The 17,204-nt window shown below is 45.1% G+C and overlaps 1 protein-coding gene across 1 annotated transcript in view; it reads left to right on the top strand.

The window, feature by feature from the left end:
• The window catches only part of SEMA3C (semaphorin 3C), a 247,418-nt gene that overhangs the window by 174,648 nt on the left and 55,566 nt on the right, over nucleotides 1–17,204 (top strand). Inside the window, exons 7-10 of the mRNA XM_084811075.1 lie at nucleotides 2,818–2,937; nucleotides 5,648–5,790; nucleotides 11,541–11,655; nucleotides 15,550–15,619. Of these exons, the coding sequence (XP_084667201.1) occupies nucleotides 2,818–2,937; nucleotides 5,648–5,790; nucleotides 11,541–11,655; nucleotides 15,550–15,619 (448 nt within the window). The remainder of the gene's footprint in view (nucleotides 1–2,817; nucleotides 2,938–5,647; nucleotides 5,791–11,540; nucleotides 11,656–15,549; nucleotides 15,620–17,204) is intronic.

The raw sequence follows: 17,204 nt of genomic DNA, 5'->3' as shown, positions 1-17,204 counted from the left end.
TTTAGGATGGACTGATTTGACCTCCTTGCAGTCCAGGGGACTCGTAAAAGTCTTAAGAAGAGCTAGCACTCCACAAACCATGGTATACAAACCAGGGGCCGGCTTTGAGGACATGCATTCCGCCTTGCTTCCTTGCGTCCTTCCTTCTCTGGAATAAATGTCCTTTTCCTTCTCAACTTTAAACATGGTTTAGCATTACATCTTCACTGAGGCCAGTGGTAGTAATCAGGTTTACTCATGGCAAGGGTCTGCAAATCCACTTCAAACCCTAGTTTCTAACGAGAACCATAAACAAATGGTTAAGATGGAGACCTCACATAGCATTCATTATAGTTTGGATTGTGGAGTCATCAGTCTGTTGATGACTCCCAGCCTGATTTCTCCTTCTCCTCTTTATCCACAAGGCCTGCTATGAATGACTGCCAGAGCTCAGAAATGGACTGTATTAAAAAAGGGAGAGAAAGTAAAGTGAAAGTTAATCCAGACAAAGGGGAGATGTTGGGCTTGTTGATCTGGATCTGGAAGATATGCCTGTTCCCAGCGGAGCCATGCTGCCTTTCAGAGTTTGCCAGATCAGAGTTTGCCAGTAGTCCCACACCAGACCAGTCTCCAATAGGTTTATGGCAGAGTTTTGTTTTGAACCTGGATTTGAACTTGATTGATTGATTGATTGATTGATTGCATTTATATGCCGCCTTTGTTCCTCCTGAAGGAACCCAAGGCAGTGTAAGTAATCCTTCTGCTGTCCATTTTAGCTTCACAACAACAACCCTGTGAGGTAGGTTGGGCTGAGAGTCTGTGACTGGCCCAATGTCACCCAGTGAGCTTCCATGGCTGAGTGGGGACTAGAACCCGGATTTCCCAGCTCCCAGCCCAACGCTCTCGCCACTACACCACACTGGCTCTCAACTTCCTGGCACACAGCTCAGTCTCCAAGCCACCTACCTCCACTTGCTGTCAAGGCCATTGCAGTTTTCTTCCACATTTCGGTATGAGCTATATACCTCCTACGTAGTATGGTCTCATAGCTGAAACATATCCTGCAGCAGTTGCAGTGCCCTGCCCTCTGCAACAGGTTCCATTCTGTTCTTGTTAAAGAGAAGAGTGAAGTCAACTAAAGGCTAGACGTTATACACGATTGCATAATCAGTAGACATTGAGTCTGTGACCTTGACAGATACCAACAAAACTGGAGCTTTAATAGTCTTGTGGATGAACTTGTATTTCTTATTCCTGGAGGGCAATCTGCAAACCACAGTCAAAGGATACCATTCGAGGGTAGTTAATTCAGCCTCTCCGTCACAGTCTCTCTCTTTTTTCTTTTTCTTATTTGGCTGATGTTTTGTTTTTTGGAACTGCCTTGCCAGCTATGGGATTTCTGTTGTTGGTCCCAGACAAGAAAAAACTGTAATTCATACCTATGTACACTGTACACACTTTGCGAAATGTGAGCTGAATTCTTCAGTGCAAAAGAATTTAGGTCCATAATCCCATTATTGCAAGTGAAGGATGCATGCCTAATTCCCTTTACTGAAACATTTTGAGACTGACATTTGCTTTGGCTGTAGCTTAAAGTGCTCAGCCTTTGTGTACATTACCTCCGTCACCTTCAATAGCCTACTTAGACGTGAAGGAGACCAGACCAGATTGTCCCATAGTGCATTGCCCTGATCATCAACCAGAGTGCCATATTTTGAATTTGACAAGACCTGAAGGGCCAGAGGTATTGAGTCTGCCCACTGTCCGTGATGGATGAGAGGACACAAGGGGAAAAAAAGGCACTGGCTTCCATTTTGTTTCTGGGCACAATTCAAAGTGCTGATGATGTCCTGAACAGACATAAGAACATAAGAAGAGCCATGCTGGATCAGACTAAGGTCTGTCTAGTCCAGCATTCTGTTCCCACATTGGCCAACCAGATGCCTATGGGAAATCCACAAGCAGGACATGAGTGCAATATCACCTTCCCGCTTGTGTTCTCCAGCAACCAGTATACAGAGGCATACTGCCTCTGATATCGGAGGTAGAATATAGCCATCATGACTAGTAGCCACTAATACCCTTCTGCTCCATGTTTTTGTCTATTAAAGCCATCCAAGTTGGTGGTAGTGAATGGTTTTGGACCAGGATATTTGAAGGGCCGCCTTCTCCCATATGAGCTTGCCTGCCAATTGAGATCACCTTCGGAGGTCCTCCTGTATGTCCCAACATCTCTAGAAATAGGCCTAGTTGGGACAAGAGGACTTTTCCAGTGGCTGTTCCTAAGCTCTGAAATTACCTTCTGAAGGCAGACCATCTTGCCTCCTCTCTAATGTCCCTCCACAAGTGGGTAAAACCCTTCCTTTTTAGGAAAGCATTTGGCCTATGAATTGCTGGGTTGCCTATTTATACCAACAATGAAACTGTATTAAGATTCCCCTTTTTTTCTTTATTTTTTGGCTGCTTTTATAGCACATGAAGTGGGATGTCTTTTTCTTTTAGGAAGTAGAATTTGATTCCTTGTGTTACTTTTTCCATCCTCTAGAGCTGGTTCCTAGGAGCTTCAACCACTAAATGGCATTCCACTTGAAAAGTTTCCTCCACATTTGCGGTTAGGCTTTCCTGTTTAATGATACGGTTACCCAAAGGTTTCCATTAAGATGGGATGCTCTGTTTCAGACCTGATGTTTTGTTCATCATGATTCAGAGGAAATCCTACTCTCATCCTACCCATTACAGAATTAGAAAGTGGCAATGTATCAAACCGAAATAAATCGCTAAAAATGAAAATTTCCCCACAGAATGCATTCACTCCCCCCCCCCTTTCACTTTCTGCAGATGAAGAACTATTTTCAGGAATGTACATCGATTTCATGGGGACCGATGCTGCCATTTTCCGCAGTTTAACCAGGCGGAATGCTGTGAGGACTGACCAGCACAACTCCAAATGGCTAAGTGGTAAGATGGCCATATTTAATCTCTCTTGGTTTAATGGCAAACAAAATTGCAAAGAGCAAGAGATTTAGTTCCTGTGGAGTTAATCTGCCGAGGGACAGAGTTTTGTGAAATAACATCAGAAATGGAGGTTAAGGTGTACTAGAAATACATACATTTTCCTTTGTATGGAGAGAGCAAACAATATGCAAAATATCTGAGGCCAGTTCAGACATGACTTAAATGTCCCATACGTTCAACCTGGGAGTGCTCAGCACACCACTGGGCTTCTCCTTTGATCACAGTTGCATGGAGGTGCCATTTATGTTAACTGGTACCTGCAGTGGGTGGTGTTTATGTGAGTACTGTGATTCCACAAGGACAGCCATTTGAAAAAGTATCTCTGCCACTACTGCAATCTTGATGGCTGCATATGCATCACCCACATGGAGATTGGAGACATCACTCCACAGAAAGGGGCTGCCATGCAACTGAGGCCTGCACACAACTTTAACAGCAAACATCCATGTGCTCCAGAGGCAATTGCACAGAGGCCACCATTGACCCAGATCGCACATAATATGGCGACTTGTGGGTTACGTAACCCACAATTTGCCACAACATGTATTGGGTGCATTCCATGGCCATTTGGAATATTCAACCTCCGATCAGCCCAAATGGAGGTTGATTCATGATGTGTGAACCCAGATACTATGGGTTAATTGTGGGTTAATTAACCCACAGTTAACCTCCTATTGAGCCTCATGTGGCACAGAGTGGTAGGCTGCAGTATTGCAACCAAAACTCTCCCCACGACCTGAGTTCGATCCCAGCGGAAGCTGGGTCTCGGGTAGCCGGCTCAGGTCGACTCAGCCTTCCATCCTTCTGAGGTCAGTCAAATGAGCACCCAACTTGCTGGGGGAAAGGTAGTCACGACTGGGGAAGGCAACGGCAAACCACCCCGCTATAGTCTGCCATGAAAATGCCAGTGCAAGCGGCGTCCCTCTAGGGGTCACTAATGACCTGGTGCTTGCACAGGAGGAACCTTTCCTTTCCTTTCCTTTCCTTTCCTTTCCTTAACCTCCAATTAGTTCTTAGGTTAATTGTGGGTTGCTTAACCCATGATTAACCCATAGTATCGGGGTTTGCACGTCACAGATCTGAACTGGCCTTTGGATAATTGCAAGTTAAGATTACCAGGATTTATATAATGTGAAGTTATCCAAGAAATATTTAAAATATACCCATTGTATAAGTATCAAGTTTGGCAAATAAAACAACAACAACAACAACAACCCTGAGTGCACACATTTTAAACTTGAATTCAAATATTTTAGATGAATGTGAGGTCTTTGTAGACAGCACATGATTTGGCCATTGCATCTCATGGCCAAACTCAACATTGAGACTAAAACATGAATTTTGAAAAAGTAGTCTGATTGGGATGCAATTTGACAAGGTCAAACGAATGCAATTTTAAAAAATGGATTTTAAAATGGATTACCAGACTCTGCCAGATGTATGATTTCTCAACTGTAGTATCTTTCTAGTAGCCAGCACTGTGTATGTGTTCTGTGCTTAGGTAACCTGAAACGTGGCCAGCATGGCAAGCTGAAGGCAAACTTCAAAGCAGCATCTCTGAGAACAAGCTGATGCTGTTCCAAACTGAGTGATTTGAGAAGTGCAGATTTAAGTCCATTTTGTTACATACGTCTCCAAATAATAGAATGTGACATTTTACACAAATAATCGCATTGACTTTGTAGAATTAAAGTGACAGAAAAAATACTTTCTCAGTCTGTTAAAATATATACCCGGAAAGCAAACTGTTTCCCCAGGTCTCCTGACTTAGAATTGTTATCTCGGTTAATAACTGACTTACAGGCACAGGCAGCAAATCAGACCGTTCGAGTATATACTTCCCATAAAGTATAACACTCAGAAGTGTTATAATGCAGCCTTTCCCAACCTGGTGTCTTCCAGATGTCTTGGACTGCAACTCCCATAATTCCCACACAGCATCGGCCATCCTAGCTGGGAACCGCAGTCCAACAGATCTGGAAGCCACCAGGTTGGGGAACTCTGATCTAATGTTTTGATGGTGCTTTGGTGTCTGTATGACCACCTATGAACAGCAGGGGGCTTAATACCTTTGAGCTGCTTAGATGAAAGGTCATTTGAGGTCTCTAGCGCTAGGCAAGTTGAAGTAAGTAAGTGAAGTAAGTAAGTCAATTGCTTGTAGTAAAAATGTTATAACAGGCTTGTATGTTCCTGTTCAGCACAACTCACAGTTTACTGATTCTTGTGTCTGATGTGAGGTAATTCCACTGCTTGCATATTATTCTTTAAATATTAAGATTTAAGCATGTGCATCAGTATGTCTTGCATATACTTTCCATACCCATATTGGGTAATATGCAACAAATAGTTTCATTAAAACTATGGAGCTACTAATTTGTTAAAAATGGTTATTACCAGTATCAGAAGGACATATGAAAATGCTTCTCCTACATATCTGCCCTTTTCTGTAGCCTCATTGTTTATAGGGACCCAGATCCATGGGTCACAATCCCCAAAACAAAATCAGATGTGATTCCGATGTGGAGTGGCAAAGCTGAGCAAACACATGGAGAACTTTGGGGGCGGGGGGAGTTCCAGGCTTCTGCTTTGTCAGGCTGTGGCCGTGGTTTGATCTCCATGTTTTCAGTTGATGCACATCTTTGTGTCATTTCAGAACCCATTTTTGTGGATGCCCATCTCATCCCTGATGGCACTGATCCCAACGATGCTAAAGTGTACTTCTTCTTCAAAGAGAAACTGACGGACAGCAGTGGCAGCATCAAGCAGATCCACTCAATGATCGCCAGAATATGCCCCGTAAGCAAAACTTTGTCATATACTGTTCAGGACATGAACTACCCAGGTAATTCTGGATAGCAAAAAAGAATGCCTTGCACTAAACAATTGGAAGCCCTAATGTTCCTATGTTGTTCTGGTTAGAGACACCACATTAAAACATGGCTTCTTGTTGCAGCAGGTCAAGGGTAGAGAGTAGGGATGGGGGAGAATTCCGCCACAGACTCCAATGAGACTCCAATTCCCCTGGAGTCTGTGGTGGAACAGAAGACTTACCCCTGCCTCCACGCGGAATCCTCTTCAGCCGGATCCTCCCTGTCACTTACAACCTTCCCTGGTTGAAGGGAAGTGACTGTAAATGGCTGCATTTACCTTAAACTAAGGCCTTTATGGCCACAAACGGCGTCCTGGATGCCATTTGCATCCACAGTCACTTCCCTCCCTTCAACTAGCGATACGGCATGGCGGCCGTATCGCTGGCACTTCGGAGCTGGCTGGCGGCTCCATGGAATTGCCGTGGAGCAGAGCTGGCCAAAGAGGATTCTGGGCGGGAGGAATGGATCGCCTCCCCCCACTGCGGACACCCCCCCCCCCGGAATGACAGGTAAGCGTTCCGCCCATCCCTAGTTGAGAGCCACAAACGTCGCATCATTCCAGATTTTGCAAAGTGTATCCATGATGGAATAGTGGTCTGCATAGGCAAGATTAATCTGTCCCTTAAGTAAGCTCATTTATTGTGAGCTTCCAAGTATTTAGCATTATTGACTTTTTTGATCATTTGTGCTTTGCATAACTGGCTGTAATTTTTTTCAACAGAGGGTAACAGCATAATCCAAAGATGTTTGGCAATGCCTGAAACTAAAGTCAGTTCTGCACTTTTCTTTTTGGAAAAACAGTTTAAAACTTTGTATTTATTCTTAACTTACACTTTCGGGGTCCCTGATCTTCCCAGGCACTGCTATCCCAAGGACAAATAAGGGATCATCGTTAAAGCTATGTTTTCCTATACTGGAATTCAGGTTCCTGTAGAGTAAACAATTTGTGCATCCCAGTTTATTTGGTTTTAGGAGCTTGGTGTGAACCCTAGAGTTTTAGCAGTACCGCACAGTTACTAAATACAGAGAAGAAACAAATATTCACAGAAAACCTCAAAATTCTACATGTTTCACAGATATATTGGGTATATTTGTCTACTGTATTCCCTTGTACTCTACAAATCTGAGAAAGAAAACTGTCTGCAAACCTGCTGTACATAGCAACACATCAGTGTGTGTATTGTGTGGCAGAATAATCATCACGCTTAACCATTCTCCCCATTTTGCCTATGAGATGGTTGAAGTGATCAGTCTATCATGACAACAACATCTGTGGCACTATAATGTGCTATGGTTTCTCTGATACTGTAAGTGCCTACTTTTGACTAGTCACATAATCTGAGACAGTATAGCTGTCTAACTTTGAGGGCCACCACACTTTCATCTGTTACTTTGAAACTAGAAGTCTGTGGCTATCATTAATGCCACTAACAATCACAGGGACTTGCATGGGACCCAGGGCCTCCTGGCTCTAACAGTGATACGGCAAGGTCTCATTACTTTGCTCACCTCTTCCTAGGAACAGATGTGCACAAAGGCAGAAATTGATGCCACTGTTTTCCCAGGGCTAGAGATGGCATGTATGCCCAGTTTGGTCCAGGAGTCCGGCAGGCCCCTCCTGCCTGTCCCCCGGAGCCATTCCTGCTAAGCCCCTGCCCTCGCTCAACCCCACCACCACCGCTGCTCTTGCCAAGCTGCCCACACTGACCCGGGCCCCATCCTCCGGTGTCGCAATCGCCCTTTTGCGAAAAAACACGATGATCGCGAATATGCGCATGTAGAGCTGTACACAAAATGATGCCTTGAATTGCCCATGTGCGCAAGATCACAGGTGTGAATATCCCATTTATGCCTGTAATCTTGTGCATGTGGGTGATTCACAGTGCCATTTTGCAAGTAGCTCTATAAGCGCATATCTGCGATTGCCATGGTTTTTTGCAAAATGGGAATTGTGACGCCGGAGGATGGGGCCTGGGTCAGTGTGGGCAGCTTGGCAAGCATGGGGGGAGGGGTCGATCGCAGGTGCACAGGTGCGCGAGGAGGGTCAGGGGCTGGGCAGGTGCCCAGAGAACCCAGATGGGGGGTGCCTGCCCATCCCTACCTGGGACCAATGAACTTTATTTATTTATTTATTTATTAAATTTATTAATCGCCCATCTGACTGGTCACCCAGCCTGTAATCTTTGGTCTGAGGCAAATGGTGGTACAAACCATTGTCGCTGGTGTGAACACAACACAGCATATCCTAACCTTCCAAAAGTATTGCATATGATGATAGCCATACCATTCATCAAATGTCACTATAACGTGAAAGCACTCAACACCACAAATCTTCTCAGTGCAGTACATTTTCTCTAGCGCATGACTGAATGCAGGGGTGGGCAACGTATGGCCCTCCAGATGTGTTGGCCTACAACTCCTAGGCCAGTCCTAGCTAGCATAGCCAATGGTGAAGGTTGCTGGGATTTTAGACCAAAATATCTGGAGGTCCACATTGCCTACCCCTGGTCTAATGTGTCGATGAGTTAGGTTTTCTCATTTTAACAGCAGGGGTGAGCAGTGGAATAGATCTGTTGTATTCTTTACTTGGTTCTTCTTTGTCAAAACAATATGACACGTGACTTAGGGTTTGTGTTGCTTTTTTGTTGTTGTCAGGGTGCCCAGAGGCATTTTTCAGAAGACACTAAATACAATTAAACCATTGTTGTCATAATAAAGCCCAGATGACTCTTTCAAAGGCCTGGGGCACAATTCCACTTGAACTGTGTAAACCAGAACTTGCAAAAGCAAGCGTCAGAAGAATATGATTTGGGCATTTTTGTTGTTGTGTATCTGATGACCTTACCGGACCTTTGGCATCAAGAATCTTTTCAATTAGAGTTGGACAGGGTCTACATTTCAGAGGAAATTGCAACGAAATGTTCAGGATTCCAGCCACTCTGTTGGCTGGAATAAGAGTCCTCATTGGGCTATTTTATGAGCCCCGACCCTTTTTTTTAGGGTTTTCACCTAATGATTTGTTGTACTTTTCAGGGATGCCCCAAGTCTCCTAATTCCTCTCTCTTTCCTTTGGGTGGTTCTCTTTTGGCTACATAAATGCAAGCACTCTTGATTGAAGATTGGTATTAATATATATGAGACCTAGTTATATATGCTCGATTCATTTCAGCTGACTGCTTGATTTGCACATCAAGTAGCAGAACCTAGGGATGAAGAAATTTGAAGTTTGATTCTGCTCAGTTTCTCATTTTTCCTACATTAAGTTCATGCCATCCTGTTTCCACATAAGTCTGTGAGTCTTTTTTTTTTTTAAGTCTTCATGAAAATGTGCATGCATTTTCATGTGGATTTCTCAAAATGTATGCATTTTGTACACCTTTTTCAAATTATACATATTTTTGCAGCTGATTTTCCCTAAGATAAAGCATTCTTGTGCAAGCCTCTTTGTAAAAGACATATTTTGTGTGTACACTTCTGTACTATAGGCATTTTTTCGATGTATGAATTGTGATTGCAAACTTTGGAAAAGTGAGAATGTTGACGTTTAACTGCATTCCTGTTCATGTACAGGTTTGGGTAGTGTGAATTTGGTGAGCTTTCATAATAATGCGAACTGAACAACATTTTCCTCCAACTCTAGAAGAACAACATGTAATGTCTTTTCTAGGCCTGTGCCATGTCATTCTGCAGATAGGTATCGCTGCTTTGTATGCTCTACCATAGTGGGGAGGGGGGGAGCCTGCTTTCACATAGAAAACTAAGGGAGCAAACCTATGGCCACTAGACACTGTCTAGAGGGCCATAGGATATGCTCATTTCTGGGAACTGACCTCAGAGCCCATACTCCGAGATCAGTTCCCAGAAAACTGACCTCCCCCATCATCTCCTCTGCCTTGGAGGCAGTGCGGAGAATCCCCATCCTCCGAGCTTGTAAGAGGAGTGCGGAGCGACTAAAAAGGGGCAGTTCTGGGGTGGGGAGACCGGAGCTTCCTCTCCCGGTCGGCCGCCCTGCCGCTAGACAGCTGAAAACAGCTGTCTAGCGAAAAATAGCAAGGCAGAAGAGGCACAGAGGGAACAATCACAGAGGGAACAGAGAGCTTCGGCTATTGGGCGGTATAGAAATAAATAAATAAATAAATAAATAAATAAAATAAATAAATAAATAAAATAAAATAAAATAAATCCCTCCCGTGCCTCTCCTGCCTTGCTTTGGATAGGCGGTCGCCTTCGCGTTCGGAGGCGACCGCCTATCTAGTTAGGATTGCGCCCTAAGGCACTCTATCAGGGGTGTGCGGATTTTGTTAAATCTGTTCCATCTGTGTTTTACAGATTGCCAGGAGTTTTTCTCTCCATTGTCTGCTCATTGAATTCTTTTTCTTTTAGGGATGTACAAGAATTGTGTCCCTAATCGCATTTGCATCATAGCACATGCTTGTGCAAGTGCCATTTGTGCATCTCCCACCAAGTTAAAAACCGGCCTGCACGTTTGTGGTCTCCATGCAATTTGGTAAAAGCCAGCTCACTGTAGAGTCCGCAGTTCAGATTCATAGAAATCCAAACGCATTTGAATCCATTGCAGATTTCTCCAACATCCCTACACCCTTACTCCCTGATAGGGTATTTTCCTATGTGCAGGGAGTTTATTTTGTGGGTGACATTTCAGCTATGCAATCCACTAACCACACTACAAGCGAGAAGGATCTTGGAACTGTTGTCGATCACAAGCTTAATATGAGCCAACAATGTGATGTGGCTGCAAAAAAGGCAAATGCTATTTTGGGCTGCATTAATAGAAGCATAGCTTCCAAATCCCGGGAAGTACTAGTTCCCCTCTACTTAGCACTGGTTAGGCCTCATCTGGAGTACTGTGTCCAGTTCTGGGCACCACACTTTAAGAAGGATGCAGACAAACTGGAGAGGGTTCAGAGGACGGCAACAAAGATGTGCAGGGGACTGGAAACAAAGCCCTATGAAGAGAGACTGAAAGAACTGGGCATGTTTAGCCTTGAGAAGAGAAGACTGAGGGGAGATATGATAGCATTCTTCAAGTACTTGAAAGGTTGTCACAGAGAAAAAGGCCAGGATCTCTTCTTGATCATCCCAGAGTGCAGGACACGGAATCATGGGCTGAAGTTACAGGAAGCCAGATTCCGGCTGAACATCAGGAAAAACTTCCTGACTGTTAGAGCAATACGACAATGGAACCAATTACCTGGGGAGGTGGTGGGCTCTCCCACACTGGAGGCCTTCAAGACGAGGCTGGATAGCCATTTGTCAGGGATGCTCTGACTTGGATTCCTGCATTGAGCAGTGGGTTGGACTCAATGGCCTGTATGCCCCTTCCAACCTTACTATTCTATGATTCTATGATATGGCACTGTCTAGGAAAGTTATAGCACATGACTCCGTATATGTGTGGCTTGGCTGGTAGAGTTTTCTTCAGCGAACATCTTCATAACTCACCGCCATCTATAATTTGTTTATTTAATCAAATACAGAGGTGGTAGAAGCATTTTATATTCTGATTCATTCCTATTTGTATAAGCTTAGGATGGAAGGCAAAACATTGTACCTTATAAGTCCGAGGGCCTGTTGGAAAGTGCTTGCAGATGTCAGAAGATTTCCGTCCATCCCCCCACCCCTGGAAATTATTTATTTCCTCACTTTTCTTTTCAGAATGACACTGGTGGACAGCGCAGTCTCGTAAACAAATGGACAACCTACTTGAAAGCAAGACTTGTGTGTTCAGTTATGGACGATGATGGCACAGAGACCTACTTTGATGAATTAGGTATACTGGTAGAAATGTCTAAATATAAAAAGATGTTTTAGCTCTGATATTTTGCATTTGACACATTTGCTTGCCAAGGCATTTTCAAAGGTAATTTAATCTCACAGAAAATGTTAGGGGGAAAGGAGGCTTAAACACGTGCCGTTTCATCCCTGTACGTATGCTTATCATTTCTTCCATATACAATGTGCTGAAACATTGATAGCTACTTATATTGCATGAAAGCTGATGAACATTTACCAAGAGGACAATGTCTCTTACTAGATGCATTGTGCAGAAGTAAGCCCCACTGAGTTCAGTGGGACTTTCTCCCAGGTAAGTGTATATAGCACTGTAGAGTTACCTCCACATGGGTTTGCACAGTCCACTGTTACATTGATATATTTGAAATTGGTTTCTCTGGAAGGTTCACCATATGGTGGACCGCAGTGCCACTATGTTATCAACACACTACAAAAATTCTGTTCACTGGAAGCAGAATAGCACTGGGATAGCAATGCAAAAATTGCTGCCTTGGAATTGGTCGCCATTTTGAAATTGTGCTTGACAAGACATGGTACAACTGTATTAAATAAATAAATCAAACCCTTTCAGGCAACCCAGTTCCACAGGGTTCCACAAGGTGACAGGAATGCAACGTGGTTGTCTGAATCCATCCTGTGGGCTACTGCTTACAATTCAGGCATGCTGTGGCTCATGAGGCCTTTGTCCTTCCTGTTGCTGTTGTCTCAAACCTTTGCCTGTTGTCCATGGTGTTGCCAGTCCCAGCCGTCATGATCTTTTACGATTCTGTGAAGAGGTTGGAATGCTATTGCTGGCTGGGAAATGGTGGGAGTGTAGACCTTTCTTCTGCTTAAACGTGCGCACAGGATTGCGGCCTAAGATGTAGATGCAACTTTCAAAATACTTATTGTAATTTAAATAGAAATATAATACATCTCACCATAATGGGGAAGGCTGTGGGCAGGTGACCTATTTGCTTGCTCACTCTGCTCTCCAGGCACTAATAGGGATGGATGTACTGTGTAAAATCCACTCCATCTGTGTTTCGCGGATTGTCAGGCGCCTTTCTTTCCATCATCTGCACATGGATGTGAATTTTTTTTTTCGTCATGCGGAAAAATACAGAAAGAATTATATAAATAATTACATAAGTGTTTACATTATTATTTACATAATTCACCTCAGTACATAACATTTCGTGTATTATCCCCCATTCCATTCAACGTTTCCTCAGCAGAAACATACATATTTTTCTATGGATTTATATGTGAAAATTTCAGGAAAGTAAAAAAATAATCCGAAAGTCCACGGACTCCTCACAGCCTGAGGGGGGCACTCCGCAGTAGATTCCGCAGGTCCAATTCTTAGAAATCCAAGCTCACTTTAATCCGTCTCAAATTCCTCCAGCATCCCTAGGTGCTAACAGTTGATGGGCAACATCAAGCCTTCTGCTCTTATAGTTGTTTATCTTTAAACCGGACTTGTGCTGGATGGCCTTTCCAATAGAGTCTTCTGACAACCCTTCAAAAAGTAGGGAAGTCAGAGAATTTCGCCACGAATCTCAGGGAGGCCAAATGCCAGCGCATTCGGCCCCCCAAAATTGGTGGTGAAACAGTCTGCCACCCCTCGCCCCCCGCCAGGACGGGACTTACCTTGGGCGAATCCTCCTGCCAGCAGCGGCTCCGGCAGTGGTTCAGCGGCGGTTCAGCGGCGGCGGCAGCCAGTCTTGTGACCGGCTGCTGCCGCCGCCATTTCCAGTAAAAAAAAAAAAAAGTGATAGGCTACGTAAAGATTTACGTAGCCTATCATGGCTAGATTTTAAAAAAATACCGTGATAGGCTATGTAAATGTTTACGTAGCCTATCACGGCTGAGTAAAAAAAACCCCGCGCGTACGCAAATGGCAGTGCCCATGTTGCCGCCATTTGCGTTCCTTATTTTGGCACATCTAGTCTACGTAAACATTTACGTAGACTACGGCGAAAATAAGGGGAACGCCGCCATTTGCATATGTGCGGGTTTTTTGTGTTGTTTTTTACTCAGCTGTGATAGGCTATGTAAACATTTACGAAGCCTATCACGGCTGACTGCAGGGATGCAAACGGTGGCGGCTACAGCCGCCGCCATTTGCGTCCCAGCCGGCCAGGATTTGGGGGTGGAGGGACGGAGCGCCTCCCCCCCGGCCAGAATTTCGGGGGGAGGGATGGAGCGCCTCCCCCAAAGCCAGAATTTCGGGGGGAGGGACGGAGCATCTCCCCCCACCCCAAATAAAATTTCGTTCAAGGTAAGTGACTTTCGTACATCCCTCTCAAAAAGTGGACCATCCTCTGTAAAGTAGGACACGTGGCAACCCCGGCTGACCTTCTTGACAACTTACTTGGTTGTCATATAAGCCATATGCACTGGCGTTAGGGATGGACGGAAGTCCCTTACCTGGTCCCGCAGCTTTTTTCGGGGGGGGAGGTGCTCCGTTTCTCCCCCCAAAATTCTTGGCAGGTGGGGAGGCGCCCCGTCCCTCCCCGCCAAAATTCTGGCCAGGGGGAGGCGCCCCATCCCTCTCCGCCAAAATTCTGGCCGGGGGGGAACGCCTGTTCGGCTGCGAAAGAAAAAAGTAAAGTAAAAAATAAAACATGATAGGCTACGTAAAGATTTACGTAGCCTATCACGGCTAGATTTTCAAAGTCAGCCGTGATAGGCTACGTAAATCTTTACATAGCCTATCAAGGCTGACTTTGAAAAAAAAAAGCGTGTACGCAAATGGCGGCACCCACGGGCACCGCCATTTGCGTTCCTTATTTGGGCATGGGTAGTCTACGTAAAGATTTACGTGGACTACGCGAAAATTAGGGCAATGCTATTTGCGTTGCCCTTATTTTCGCCATAGTCTATGTAAACCTTTACGTAGACTACCCGTGCCCAAATAAGGAATGCAGATGGCGGTGCCCATGGGCGCCGCCATTTGCGTACGCGCTTTTTTTTTTTTCCAAAGTCAGCCGTGATAGGCTACGTAAAGATTTACGTAGGCTATCACGGCTGACATTGAAAATCTAGCCGTGATAGGCTACGTAAATCTTTACATAGCCTATCACGTTTTTGTTTTGTTTTTTTACTTTGAAATGGTGGTGGCGGCAGCCGGTCGGAAGACCGGCCGCCGCCGGGACCCGCCGCCGCGAGGGACGTTCGCACAAGGTAAGTCCCATCCCAGGGGGGGCGGGGGGGTGTCGGAGAATTTCCCCACCAATTTCAGGGGGCCGAATGCGTTGGCATTCGGCCTCCTGGAGATTCGTGGAGAAATTCTCAGACATCCCTAAGTTTGACGTGTTTTTTTTTTTACCTCTTATATTGTACATGATATCTTGTCATTAATGTAGGACAAGCATATTACAGTGTGATTTGTTTCCATTTATAGCCTAAACAAAAATTTCTACTGGCTTCAAATGGAATAAGCTACTGTTACTGTTTTAAGTTTTGTATTGTATAGGGTATTTTACATTATTATGGTGGTGTCTGTTGGACTCTTTATCTGTGCTGCTTTTTAATTGTTCATGGATTTTATTGTATTTTATTGTGTTTTAATCTGTACTTCGACTAAAGAGACTTTGTCTATGAGGCATTTAAGAATGTAATGAATAAAATAAAGGTCAGGATACGTGGGTTGCATTTGGAAATTATAGAATCGTAGGGTTGGAAGGGGCCTACAAGACTATTGAGTCCAACCCCCTGCTCAGTGCAGGAAGCCTGATTCCCAGGCAGTCTGCCATCGAGGTACTAACTAGGACTAACCCTGCTTGGCTTCTGAGATTAGACGGGATCAGGCATATCTGACCATAACCAAATCACAAAGTGGCATACACTGATTTATTTAGTAGCTGTGTTGTTTTTCCCCCCACAGAGGATGTGTTTCTGCTAGAAACGGATAACCCCAGAACGACACTGATATATGGCATTTTCACAACATCCAGGTAATCTGACATACTTTTTAAAGAAAATCCTCATATAGAATTTTACATGGGCACGAAAGAAGTGAGGTGACTCTCATTAAATATATTTCTGGATGTGTTTTGTAATCTATGTCATCTAAGAGATGTTCACATGAAGGTTTTAATTATAATATTACAAGCAAACATTTTCAGTACTAAAAGCAGTTACATTCTCATGCAAAGATAGCATTGCAAAGGCTTTTTTAAAATATATATAATAAAGCATCCTCTGATCATCAAATGTAGTGGTCTGATTGCCCAGAGCTTATAGTGCACTAATTCTGTGCTTCTTTTGAGAATTCCCTCTGAAACCATTGATCATAACTTTTCTGTGGCCCATACCCACGACACTGGAGCAGGGTGTCAGCCACTGTTCCAACCATGTCTATAAAGTAGGGATGGCGGAGAATTTCTCCCCGAAACTTCGGGGGGCCGAGCGCCAACGTGTTCGGCCCCCCAAACAAGTTTTGGGGAGAAATCCTCCGAACCCCCCCGCCCCCCGCACCCCCCTGGGACGGGACTTACCTTCACCGAATGTCCCTCCCGGTGGCTGGTCCAGCCAGCGGTTCGGCGGGTGTTCGAGCGGGGCGGGAGCGGCAGCCGGTCTTTCGACCAGCTGCCGCCGCCGCCATTGCAATCAAAGAAGAAAAAAAAACGCCCCCTGATAGGCTACGTGACGATTCACGTAGCCTATCACGGCTGACTTTGCAGATCTAGCCGTGATAGGCTATGTGAATCGTCACGTAGCCTATCAGGGGGCGTTTGTTTGTTTGTTTTTAAACTTTCGCGTTCGCGGCCGGGCGAGGCGGGAAGCCTCCTCCCCGGCTTGAATTTCGGCCGGGGCGAGGCGGGAAGCCTCCCCCCTGGCCCGAATTTCGGCCGGGGCAAGGCGGGAAGCCTCCCCCCCCGGCCTGAACTTCGCGGGGAAAGCAGCGAAGCGCCTCCCCCCCACCGCGAACGTCCTTCGACGACAGGTAAGGGACTTCCGTCCACCCCTACTATAAAGAGACATTGGACAGACAAATTGCTTCCACACAATGGTCCTGTTCACACGATCATGGAGGAAATAAGCCACGGTGTCTTCTTCCCCCACCATGCATGCCAGGGGGGATTTACATAATTACCCTCGCTGGTGCGACTTGCTATGTCATGTGAACCCAATGAGGGTAGGTTGCTGCTGTGGCTAACAAGACACCCCAGAAGCCTAAAAGAGCCCATGGGTTCTGGGTGGCTTGTTAACCACGACAATAAGCCACTCTCCCCAGGTTAACCGTGGCAGTGAGGGTCATTATGCAAATCCCCCTGGCACACTTGGTGGGGGAAATAAGCCACTGCGGCTTGCTTGCTTATTTATTTATTTATTGCATTTATACCCCGCCTTTTTTCCTCTTGCAAGGAACCCAAGGCGGCTTACATTCTCCTCCTCCTCTCCATTTTATCCTCTCAACAACAACCCTGTGAGGTGGGTTGGGCTGAGAGTCTGTGACTGGCCCAAAGTCACCCAGTGAGCTGCCATGGCCGAGTGGGGACTAGAACCCGGATCTCCCAGCTCCTAGTCCAACACTCT

This window comes from Heloderma suspectum, chromosome 7 (genome assembly GCF_057233095.1).
Source record: "Heloderma suspectum isolate Gila_16-S chromosome 7, 16-S_ref, whole genome shotgun sequence".
In the NCBI taxonomy this organism is placed as follows: domain Eukaryota; kingdom Metazoa; phylum Chordata; class Lepidosauria; order Squamata; family Helodermatidae; genus Heloderma; species Heloderma suspectum.
The sequence above is the reverse complement of the archived record's forward strand: the minus strand, read 5'-3'. Positions and strand labels throughout refer to the sequence as shown.